The sequence below is a fragment of the Aplysia californica genome, unplaced genomic scaffold, assembly GCF_000002075.1.
Source record: "Aplysia californica isolate F4 #8 unplaced genomic scaffold, AplCal3.0 scaffold01028, whole genome shotgun sequence".
Lineage (NCBI taxonomy): Eukaryota > Metazoa > Mollusca > Gastropoda > Aplysiida > Aplysiidae > Aplysia > Aplysia californica.
This window is the reverse complement of record NW_004798298.1, coordinates 190,134-203,477: the sequence shown is the minus strand read 5'-3', so window position 1 is coordinate 203,477 and position 13,344 is coordinate 190,134. Positions and strand designations below refer to the sequence as shown.

Here is a 13,344-nt window from a genome sequence, read left to right as displayed (position 1 = left end):
ACAGGTTACTGGATTAAATTTCCATGCGTTCTTCGTTGAGATGGATAATTAATTAAAAGTATTTTCAAAATAGGAATAGGCCAACGTTGTAGTAAAAAACAAAAGACCAATTCTTTTGACGGTATCCTGACTAAGGAAGCGTCGACTTTGTTCACAACAATTTGGCTCTCAGCTGAGATGACTGTTACACTGAAAAAAAGGGGGGAGGGGGCAATTAGGACGGAAAGAAGTGATTGTGTCTTGTCTTGTCTTGTAAAAACTGCCGTTTCCCCAAACTTTCAGTAAAAAAATCCCGTCTCTAAAGGAAACAGTTCGTTACTTGACAAACACGGCCCCCATAAACATTACCAAGAAATAACAACAATTTTAATACCTAATTCCATGCACTTCTTTTGACTTTTGACTTGATTAATTGCTTTTTTTTTTAAACTAAATAATTCTTCGTACGCAGAAAAACTTCAACCTATGCATTTTAACTCATTTGTCTGTTTGGAGATCTGGAGGTGACAAACACATGTTTTATTTTGAGTTTTATGTTAAGCATGAAATCATATTATCAGTATACATTAGTAAACTCAATGGGATGATAAACTTAAGCTCGAAATTGAAAGAACCTTGCCACCTTGCCCGAGCGCCGACAATTGATTCATAGAACTTTAGAGTGAACTTCAAAAATATGTGTAAACACGAACGTCTAAAAAGTTGTTTGGTCGGTCGTTTGTGATTGGTATCCAACCTGTTTTTTCAAAGTGTTGAAAGATGTAGCGAAATAATTGAAAACAAACATATAGGATCATTTTGGACTTTAACCTGCCATACCCCCCCCCCCCCCCCAACCTCCATGACAAAAAGGAAACAAATTGGGGGCCCCCGTGGAGGAGAGGTCACGTTGCTCACCAATCAGTCAATAGGTACCGGGTTTGATTCCAGACAGAGTTGGAACATTTCCTTCTCCAGATTTTTCTCGTTTCACCTCCTTCCCTGCTCTCTGACAATGTTCTTTCGTCTGATTTTGTCTCCACTCTCTGCACCCACTCCTTTGCACCCTCCTCTTGGCCCCTGGCCCTGACTCTTTCTTTAGCCTTTCTACCTCTACTTCTTGGCTCCTTCTTATTGTTGTCTTTGAGCCACACCCCTGATCTTATTATAGGTAAGATCTATCATCTATCTTTCTCGGATAAGGGCAAATAATTTCGGAAGCCCTCTAAGCATGTTGCACACGTTAAAAATCCCTTGTTAGTCCATCATAAATAAGAGTAGGCTTCGGCCGCCACCCGTGCAAAAGTCAAAAGTTCCTACGAACTGAAAATGTTTAATATATCCCGCACCCTCATATTACCTTATGCAATTGCGAGAGTCGATAAACACCCACCATAAAAAAACTAAACAAAACAAAGCTTCCAACCCATCACCCTATTCCTACGCTCAGGAAAACAAAGAACACCCCCTTAAAAAAGTAGGGTGAATTTGATAATTTACTTAGAAGAAAACAACAAACAAAGAGAAACAAACAAACAAAATAAAAAATTAATATTTTTCATAACTTAAGTCCCCAGTTATTGAAGAGGCTCCCTGTCTGAACACCCAGTCCAAGCTGCTCAACGTGAGTGTGGACATAATCACTGGACAGACTGGCGATCACAAACAGGATAGGTTGTTAAATGTGAGTGTGGACAACATCACTGGACAGACTGGCGATCAGGGTGACGGTCTGAAGGAGCAAGTAGGTCGGGTGGCCAGCTGGGCCGTACACGTGGACAAACTACTTCAGGACCCAGTCGGCGTTGAAGTCTTTTCGGTAGGTTCATCATTAACTATATCATGTTTACTTATAGTTTGTCTTTTTTTTTTTTTATCCAGAGTTGGACATCCACCCACGCCCCTAAAATGTATTTAAAAATCATTCAAAAAGAATTAGATCAATACATAGATATATGTAACATCGACAAACAAAAACAAAAAAACCAAATACACAAACAAATAAACTAGCCGGTGAAGAAACTACCTAAGGTTAATACCTTACGCCGTTAGGTTTTTGTTTTGTTTTGTATGGGTTTTTTAAAACTTAAATACTCTTTTATGCACTTTGGTAGAAACATGATCTCTCTATATTTTGCTCCTGAATTTACAAGTTATATAGAGTTTTCCCTCGACTCGTATTATTAACTTTATTACTCTCATCTACATCGATGTTATTTTTCTATTTAGGAATTTTTGAGGAAAGAGTTCAGCGAAGAGAACATCTTGTTTTGGAAGGCGTGTGAGCAGTACCGTCAACTGACAGATGACTCTGAAGTAAGTTTGGAATATTTTTATAGTCGAATTGTGTTGTTTAACTGAATGTTTTTAAGATGTACAGTATTGTTACTAAGACACAGGCTCTAAAAATATTAGTATAGCTTTTTTAGAGGCAAATGAAAAGGAAAAAAATACAAAACCAACAACTGTATTTAGTAGCAGTACTTTATAAGGTAATAGTTGCTGTTGAAGTTTCTCTCTTGAGACAAAATACGAGTCACTTCCAACTTGGAACTTTTAGATCTCCACCGGAAATACTTATCATAGGAAATGTAACAATAAGATTAAACGAATACACCGGTCTCAATTCGAATCCAAATTTTGAAAGTCAATGAGGCAGATCAATTTATTTTCTTTTTTTTTATATTGGATATTTTATTTTACGCCCCCCCCCCCCCCCCGCCCCCATTTATTTCAGGCAGCAGGCTTTGACCCTGGGTCAACCAGGCCTGAGAAGGGTGCAATGCCCCAGAAGAAAGCCTGAAATACTCCATAAGAATTTAATCAACATGACAATGAGAATCAAATTCGAGTCTGCAGCGTGCTGCGGCGGGGTGCTTAATTAACTGTAGCACCACATCGCTATGAAAGTTGTAACTACGTATTGCACAATCTAATGGTAATAATATCACCATGAACCTTATATGATTATCTTTTAAGGCATTGTATTCATGAGTATTGTTTGTTGTTTCTCATTATAGCGCAACAATCAGGCCTGTGTCATCTATGGCCGCTTTTTGTCCCCCACGGCAGATGATCCTGTGAATGTGGATGATGTAGCCCGTTCTCATACGCGGATGTTTCTGGACAATCCCACAGTCGACATGTTTGATGTGGCTCAGAAGCAGGTATGTATCTTGACACTTAGTGTGGTTGTCAGCAAGATTTGATTTGGAGCATAAGTAGTGAAATAAATTTACTGCTCGTACGATGCCATGGTAATGTGACCATTTTCAAGTTTTCATCTCAATAATATTCATATTTGCAAATTAATGTTAATAAGTATAATAATTATAAGTCAGGGCGAAGATGTTAAAAGTAAGTTTTTTGTGGGTTATTTTTTGAGGAAGCGTGGATGGGGGCGAAAATCTTTTAATTCAGTATTAGTCTGGCATCTTTTGCTTGCTTCTCATGTTGTTGACGGGTGTTTTGATGCAGCATGCCTCTTCTTCGTATTATTGTTCTCAGATATTCAACTGACAAATGGCAGTTATCGTGCAGACTTACCGTTTACTATAACTCTATAAACGATAGATTTGGTAAATGCTCAGATCAAGAATTAAGTCATATTCTGTTCCCATTTGTTTTCATATCAAAATCAATGAATGTGCTACTTCACAGATCCACCAACTGATGCGTCGTGACAGTTATGTGAGATTCGTCAAGTCTGATTTGTACAAGAACAAGTTAATGGAGGAAATGGAGGATAAACCTGGACAGACTGGCGATCAGGGTGACGGTCTGAAGGAGCCAGTAGGTCGGGTGGCCAGCTGGGCCGTACACGTGGACAAACTACTTCAGGACCCAGTCGGTGTTGAAGTCTTTTCGGTAGGCTCCTTATATCCCTTTATGATGTTTACTTTTATTTTATCCTTTTTCAAAATCCACACCCCAATCACTTTAAAGAAAGAATAAAAAATACGTGCAAAAAATGTTTTTAATGAATGAATGAATGAATGAATGAATGAATGAATGAATGAATGAATGAATGAATGAATGAATGAATGAATGAATGAACAAACAAACAAACAAGCATACAAGAAAACTAATGAGCAAACGAACAATCGGACTAACTAACAACAATATTGAACAAATGTATATACTGACAAATTTGGAAACTACTACTATATTCTTATGAGTCTAGATGTCTTACTCAATTATTCTTCTTTTTTGAAACTTTAATTCTCTTTTACAGACTTTGGTAGAAAGATTTCCTTTCTATATTTTTCTCCGAAATATTTATGTTAAGTTGGAGTTTTTCTCTACTCGTATTATTAACTTTATTACTATCATGATCTTCGATATTACTTTTATCTTTAGGAATTCTTGAAGAAAGAGTTTAGCGAAGAGAACATCTTGTTTTGGAAGGCGTGTGAGCAGTACCGTCAACTGACAGATGACTCTGAGGTAAGTTTAGAATAATATTTTGATAGACGAATTTTGTTCTTTAACTGGAGGTTTTTAAGATGTACCGTATTGCTACCAACTACCAAGATGTTGGCTCTTAAAAGTACAAATAGACACTGTGGCATCAGTGTTAGCTGATAGAATCATCTTGTCTGTAACTTGCAACATTTATTTTTTCAAATCGATGCTCTGAAATAGTAACAAAGTCTGTAGTACAATTTTGAACTATACTGACACTTTTCACTTTTATTTATTTTTCTGGTGGATGGTCTGCTATTTAAAGGTGAATGAAAATGAAATAAAAGAGAACAACTGTACTTAGCAACAATAGTTGATTATGTAATAGTAGCTGTTGAAGTTTTATGTTCCTTTAGACAAAAATACAAGTCACTTCGAAGATGGAGCTTTTGGACCTTCACAGTCACAGAGGAATTCATTATCAGAGGAAATATTCCCACAAGATAAAACAAGTGCATATACCTTGGTCTCTGTTCGAATCCGAATTTTGAAGGTCCATAAGGGAGATCAATTTTTTTTTAACATTAGACAAGTTAATTTAGGCCCCCATCGACATTTGTCAACACTAACCAGAATTGAGAGGGATGCAATACCCCAGAACAAAGTCTGAGAGAATCGAATTCAAGTCTAAAGCGTGATACGGCGGGTTGCTTAACGGCTGCATTACAGACATCGCTATCAATCAATGTCGTAATGTTTTGCACTATATAATGATAATAACATCACCATGATCCTAATATTATTATTTTCTTTTATTTAATGAGTATTTTGTTTCTCATTATAGCGCAACGCTCAAGCCGGAGTCATCTATGGCCGCTTTTTGTCCCCCACTTCAGATGATCCCGTGAATGTGGATGGTGCAGCCCGCTCTCACACGCGGACGTTTCTGGACAATCCCACAGTCGATATGTTTGATGTGGCTCAGAAACAGGTATGTATCTTGACACTTAGTGTGGTTGTCCATGAGAGTTGATCTTGTGACATTAGTTGAAATTATTTATACTTATTGCAAGTATCATCTTATGGTAATATGACTACAAATTTACTTTCAAGTTATTCCAATTACAAAATAGATATATTATTATGTTAGCAGGACAGCATTTCCTAATGAGGAAATATTATTTGTAACTTGAAAGTATACGTATTTTTTAAGAGAAAGGTTTTTAATTTTTTAATTTTTTGGGGGGAGGGGAGGGGGTGCAACATATTTTAAATCAATATTGGTATAGCATCTCTAACTTTCTTTCTATGTGGTTGATGGATACTTTGATGTGGCCTGCTTCTTCTTTGTGTTATTGTTCTCCAATTTCCCAACACAAAATAGCAGACTAACCGTTTACCACAACTCAGCAAAATTAAATGCCAGTTTTTGGAACATGCATAAATAAAGGAGTTGTCTTTTGTTCTTTTTTGTCTTTATATCATAACCAAGGTATGTTTTATTTTTCAGATATATCAACTGATGCGTCGTGACAGTTATGTGAGATTCGTCAAGTCTGATTTATACAAGAACAAGTTAATGGAGGAAATGGAGGGTAAACCTCTGCAGGGACAGATGCAAGACAAACTACCAGAAGGAAAAAGAGAAGAGAAAAGAGTGAGTATATATTTGAAGTTATCAGCCAGGGTTGCATTTTTGTACCAGCATTATTTGTTCATTGATTTTGGTGATGGTATTTTCTGCTTACTGGTATTTAAAAACTAGTTGGTTTTTGGTTTAGCAGAAAGTCATTGCAGTTTTGAAGGGATAATCGTAATACTACGTTATATATTTTTTTTGCTCTTTTGTCCTTGTCTTTCTGAATTAATCTCCATTTTATGAAGTGCATAGCCCAGACCTGTCTGAATGCAGGGAGCGTATCACATACTGCTGGTCTTGTTGTTCGCTCGTGCAACTGTCAGCTGGGCTCACAAGCTCTTTGGTTAATCTGAAACTATAATCTGGTCTGTACTAAGGGCAATTTTTTCTCTCGGTCTGAATCCTCGTATATTTTATGGGTTATCAAATGAGTTTTTAAGGTAAGAGCTATTTGTTCGGATACCTGTTCGCGAAGTTCATAAGCCTTATAATTTGCTTTAGTTTAATTCAGAAACGCCAGGGTATTCTGTACTATGAACTATTTTTTAAAAATCTCTCCCTAAACTTTCATGAATTTCATAGTTTATCAAATGAGTCTTTTTCTGTTGTTTTTGTTGTGTATTTCACATCACCATTGTTAATATGACAATTTTATTATTTCTCAGGGTCGCAAATATGGAGCTTCTTCGGGTATATTGACACTTCTGAAAAGATTCGGACTAAAGGATGCACGGAAGAGAAGCAAGAAGAAGGGTGGCGTTCAGCCATGATGGGTGCCTGACTACTTCGGTGTCATCTCTGCAGACTGTACACGCTGGTTAGCGCTTGACCTCACCCAGTTGACAAAAAGGAGAAATTCCCCCTCCCCCCCTTCCTCCCCCAGCCTCTCCTCCCCGTTCTCAGTACACCAGCAATGGGGGAGTGGAAGAGTTTAATGAGTCAGACTTGTCTCTTTAAGAGGCTCAGAGTGACTACAGAGCTTTTCAGCATGTCTTTGCTGTATAGGGAATTGGATCAGCTATTACAACAGCCCCAAGGTTTAAACAGAGGTCCCAGAAGCAGGCATTGATATACTTTCCGAAAAGTTTCAGGAACTCCTCCCTCTTCCCCTGTCGTCCCCCCCCCTCCCCGCTCCCCTGCCCTCCTGCCCCTCCCCCAAGCCCTTCAATCTCCGTACCAGGAGATGATCCTACAGTGAGGGCAACGCTGTCCCTTTGTTAGAAGGTGCGTCCCATCGCCACCATTTGGACTTGTCTCCTGCATTCTCATGTGCCTTTTGGTGTAGTACGTCATCATCTTTAATCTCACATAGAATTGAGATTGTTCAGGGAGAGTTTGACCTCTCTGAGTACACTGCGGGAACACAACGTGCTGCTTCAGCAAGTCCGATAACTGGCTCTCATCGTGTGCTCACCCTGAGACTCTATCAGCCACTGGGAATCTTTTGACAAAGTCTTTAACTGCTACCAGGACTTCGGAGTAGAGGTATATCCCCGCTTGTTCACAACTACAAGCCTCCTATAACGGCGATCGTGCTCATGCCAGAAATAAAATTGCTTAGGAAGCTATGATTTTGAATAAGGCAGCTGCAAACGCAAAACATCACATAAACTAGCAGCTCACCAAGAGAGAAGAATGTAAGAAAGCTTTTGTTTTCTGACCAATTGCTCTTTGAGAATTTACATAAAATATGTCGCCATTATGTTTGTATTCAAAAGTGTATTATTGTTCTCACAGGAAAAACGAGACCATTGTTTATCGTGACGTATGTGTAGCGTACGTCATAATTTCAAGACAATGCTTGTCAACCTTTGCCATCCCATTTGTGTCATCTTGACGGGGTTAACATTTTATACTGCTCTCCTACGTGAAGTTGTACATAATAGTGTTATATCTAAGCGGGCACTAGGTAATAGTTGTCACTATCTGGGTGATCCTCACCAACCACCAAACTATTACCAAACCGCCTAGGTTGGAAAGCGCTGTTCTAAGGAGACAAATCCATTTGTGGAATTAAAACCGAGATTCTTTCGCCTGTTTAGAGTACTGAATGGTGTCGTAATTCTTATGTCATAACAAGCCACAGAAGCCTTTGTAAGAATAACATGGCACATGTTAATTCCATGAGTTGCCAAACAAAACTTGTGTGACTACAATCATTTCATTTGCATGTATAAATAAAAGATGAACTACAGCTGAAAATGATATTGTTTTCCTCATTGAATTCATTGTTTTCGTGTATTATATTAGTAACTCGGTCAAACGCCTTCTTTCTTTTCGTAATTCTCTCATTATCTCCCCTGTTCCTCCAATCTCATGTCCTTCCTCCTTCGTTTAGAACCAAGCCGAAGAAAAATATGTACATTGTGCATGTTATTGTAAGTGTATGAATGGGCAAAACAGCATAACTATTGAAAGAGCACAATGTGGCATCTGGTGGGAAACATTTTGTTTGATATAACCTGATCCAACACGGATACTTCCTTTTCCGCTGGTTAGTACAATTTTAAGTAACAAAGAAAAATAATAAATGAAGGTGTTATGTCCCAATCGACACAATTCAAATCATTTAGGAGGCAGCCTTCAATCCTGTCTGATAGGATCAACCCTGGCTGAGAGGAATGCACGGTATCAGCAGAAAGACCGAGGTACAATGTACTCGATAGAAATTTTCCCTACACAGGAATCAAACTAAGGTTTTCTGTGTTCGACGGCAAAGTGCTTATCTGATATGCCAAAAACGCTGGTATCAATAGGTAGACACTTTTATGATATCTTAGCATGAACAGCTCTAAGTAAAGAGTATGTTTTTTGAGTTGCCGTTTTCTGGATTCAGAGCTCAAAGAAACCGACAGCTGGGTCAGAAAATAATTGTGGGGTAAACAGGTCTTTTTATTTACCTGTAGTACCGCATTTTGATTTTCAGGTGTTAGTCCAATACTATAGAGTTTGCCTCAGTTCAGCATCACTGGACAATTATATTTACCCATCTTTGTAGCGGGCCCCGGCTTGTCACTTTAACTTGGAATAGGGTGGCACAAAAAATGCTAGGGTAGTGCGCCAGGGAGGGGGTGGGGGGAGAAAAACTTCTGATTTTGAAATCCACTCAATTGTGTTATCTGGGTAATTGGATTCTTGAAACCTTTTCACCCTCTCCCCCCTCCCCCCCTCCTTTTACCACACAAACCACCCCATCCTTAAACATTTAAATGATGTAAGAAGACATAAGTACAGTACTTTTATATTATGTCTAATCTACTTTAACTTCTGATTTTGATTTGGGACACGCAGATTGGCCTCAACAATGGTTTTAGATGAAAAACGAACACAACAAAACAAAACAACATAAAACAAAACACGAAAACAAAAATACCCCAAAACAAACAAACAAACAAACAAACAAACAAACAAACAAACAAACACACAGACTAAAAAACAGGCTAATAAACAAATGAACAAACAGACTAACAAACAGACTAACAAACAAACCAACAAACCAACAAACAAAATTTTTTTAAACAATAAAAAACACACAAACAAAAAACACACAAACCAACAAACAAAATTTTTTTAAACAATAAAAAACACACAAACAAAAAACACACAAACAAACAAACAAACAGACTGACAAGCAAGCTAACAAACTGACTAACAATTAAACAAACAAACCAACCAACAAACCAACAAACCAACAAACCAACAAACCAACTAACTAACTAACTAACTAACTAACTAACTAACTAACTAACTAACTAACTAACTTACTAACTAACTAACTAACTTACTTACTAACTAACTAACTAAAAATAAACAAACAAACAAACAAACAATCAAACGAACAACCCCTTCCACGAGAAAAAGGAAGACCAAAAAAAGAATTGAACCCATTTCTTCCAGTTTTTATAAGCTGACCTTGCTTCAAGTGGCTGTTTTTTAGCAACAGATAGTTTTAATAAACATTAAGAATTTAGAGATTTTGAAACAAATACCTTATAGCACCCTGTTAGCTCAGTAATTTAATGTATAATGCTTAATTATTATGACACTGATTCGAATTTCCAACAGGGAGTTCAGAACGTTGGTTGTTTTCGGGAAGTTTTAATGCTCTCCAACCATTTGGCTCGGTCTTATTGGAGATCGACGTTTAAATCGGAGGCCCAGCTTTTTTAAATAACCTTGCAGTTATGAAAGAGGCTTTACAGTTTTACATTTTGTTTCCCAATGTTTCGGTTCGGTATTCAATAACATCAATGCTGCCCTGTGGGAGTTCGACTTAGAGCTTGAGTCTCTCTTGTTCCATTGGTTGGTCCTCGCTGTCATGAGACGAGTGACAGTTTTGACTGAATGCTCAATATATGTATTTTGTTTTGTGCCTTTATTTTGAATACATTAATATATGGACTCTTTTCCCCCTTGACAGACGGTCGTAAGCTGGTTGTAGATGGTTTCTCAGCCACAAATCTCTCGAAAGCAGCACAATGTGTCTTATTTCCAGTGCTAAAGCAAGTCACGTGTTTATGTTTACCCGATGGTCTCAGTGCAGTATATGAAAACACTCGTGGACTGTTTTGGAAAATATTATGTCGTCTCTTATGTCCTTGGTTTTGCGAGACTTTGTTCGAGTTGATGCAGCTGCTCTTTCTTTCCTATCAAATATCTATCCTCCTTATCTCTTCTCATTTTCTTTTTTTTTTTTTTATTAAACTCTCTAGTGCATGTCATATCTTTTATCCCCGGCACTTATATGACTTATTTGTGTTGTAAGTGCCGTCAAACTCTTACTAATACAATAAAACAAAGCTGATGTAAAGTCAGGTTAAAGCAACCATTATCGTTATACATATTGACCAACCAAACTGACGCAATTGGAAGAGACGCAAGCTTGTGTTGAACACCGAGAAAGCAGGGCTGAGTTGTTGAGTACCTTCAAACAACAAAACCTCCCCTTGGGCTGACACAAAGCCATGAACAATCATGGAGTATTTAGTTAGTACACCAAGGACACTGAGACCAGTCAAGCCTTGAAAAAGGGCGGGGCTATTAGCACACACACTGAGAAAGGAGAACATAAGAGAGGTGGACGGTGTTTCTCAATGATGCAAAGTCAACAAAATATGAAATGTCTTAACATAACAAAATATTGATTCTTCTAATAGAAAAAAACAATCAACAACTAGAGGTACGTTTTGTGACAGTTTGAGACAGCCTATGAGAAGATGACGAACAGATTTGAGGCCAAATTGTTAGCCATAACTGATACGAAAGAATTTGTTCAGCTTCGGTGCTTTAACATACCCCATCTCTCCGCCCCACACTGGAAAAACAAAACAACACAAATAACAGCAACAACAACAACAACAACAACAACAACATCAACAACAACATAAACAACAACAATAACAACAACAACAACAACAACACTGACACAAACAAACAAACACACAAACACACACACACACACACACACACACACACACACACACACACACACACACATAATATATATATATATATACATGCGCTTGCACACATAAACGCACACTTTGTCATCAAGTGACCTCATCGGATTCAAATAAATGACGTGAACAGTGCTTCAATATTAATTAAGTAAAACAAAAAACATAATATAGATAACCTAACTCCAGATTCTGATCAAGAGCGCATTGACCTGGTGAAAGGTTTGGGATTTTTAAAAAGTAAAAATATAAACAAACAAAAAGACTAAACAAAAAAAACCCAACTAAACAAACAAACCACCCAAAAAACTTACTCACGCAGAAACAAACAACAAAAGCCTAACAAAAATAAACAAACAAACCGAAAATCATAAAGAGAATTCAATCTATTTCTTCCTGTTTCGATTATCTAACTTTGCTTTATTTGCTTTGTTTTCTGGCTACGGATATATAATTATTAACATAATTTAGAGATTTTGAACTTTGAATTATTTTGGCGAGTTTTAACTCTTTAAGGACGTAGCGGACGCATATATCCGACCAGCAGCAGACCAGTGGCAGAGGTGAAGTACACTTCGAGCCACAAATAAATCAGCAACACAAATTTGCATTTTTTTCGTTGTGTTCTTGTTATTGCCTACACCTTTAGTTAATGAAAACAGTTTTTTGGGGAAAGAAAGTTATGCTCCTTTTTTAATTGCCCCAAAACATCGTGTCTTCGAGTGTTGTAGAGTGACCAGAAAGTGCGTCGTTAAAGAGTTAAGTATCTCCACCCATTTGGCTCGTTTTTATTGGAGATGTATGTTTAAATCGGAGGCTCTGCTTCTAAAAAAAAATATAATCTTACAGTGTTGAAAGGGGCTTTAAACATCTACCATTCGCACTTTTCGGTTTGGCATTCATTAACAATAACACTGCCCTCTGGGCATTTGACGAACTGGCGTATCTCACAATGGTCCTCTTTGTTCGTGACAGACGGTCGTGAACAATAGTTTTAAAGTTTGTAGGTAGTTTCTCAACCGCAGACATCTCGAAAGCAGCTTAATCTGTCGTAACTCCAGTGCTAAAGCAAGTCACGGGTTTACGTTGACCACGTGGTCTCAGTGCAGGGAGTAAAGAAATGTGTAGTTTGTTACGTCATCAGTTTTGCGTTTTCCACGTGCTACCATTCACACAACATGCAAGTTGGTGTTGGTTAACTGTTTAAAATTGAGTTGACGCCATTGTTCTCAACTCATTATATAATGATACTGACCAATCAAACTGACTCAGGACAGCCGGGATTGACTAACTGAAAGAGGCACAAGCTCGCGTTGAAAGCCTTGAGGGCAGCGTCGGGGTTTTTACATACCTTCAAAATTTCCCCTTGGGCCTTTTGGCTGTCAGAAAGTAATGAACAGTCATGGCGTCTTTGGTAAGGACACCAAGGACACTGTGACCAGTCGAGTACTTGAAAAAAGGCGGGGCTATCAACAAAAACTCTGAAAAATGAGAACAAAAGAGCTTTAGGCCCACCGTGTCAAGCTCGGTTAAACAGGAAGTTAGTTAAATATGAAATGTCTTTACACAACAAAATGTTGAATTTTTTATATAAGCAAACCTGTTGCACGTTTTGTGACAACCTGGGGCAGCCCGTGAGAAGAAGGGGGCAGATTTCTGTCCAACTTGTAAGTCATAACAGTCGATAGAGGTATTTTTCAGTTTAAGTATTTTAACAGCCCCCCCCCCTCCCACCCCAACACACACCACCTCCCACCCCAACACACACAAACACACACACACAAACACACACACACACACAAACACACACACACACACACACACTCACACACACACACAAACTCACATACTCTCTCTCTCTCTCTC

At 38.1% G+C, this 13,344-nt stretch overlaps 1 protein-coding gene across 1 annotated transcript; it reads left to right on the top strand.

The window, feature by feature from the left end:
* The first annotated feature begins 2,807 nt into the window (after positions 1–2,807).
* Positions 2,808–6,887, top strand: LOC118478828 (regulator of G-protein signaling 10-like). The gene is made up of 7 exons (XM_035973142.1): positions 2,808–2,852; positions 3,000–3,146; positions 3,640–3,846; positions 4,339–4,425; positions 5,228–5,374; positions 5,894–6,040; positions 6,688–6,887. The coding sequence occupies exons 1-7, from the start codon at positions 2,808–2,810 to the stop codon at positions 6,790–6,792; spliced, it is 885 nt and encodes a 294-aa protein (XP_035829035.1). The 3' UTR covers positions 6,793–6,887.
* Positions 6,888–13,344: the final 6,457 nt, after the last annotated feature.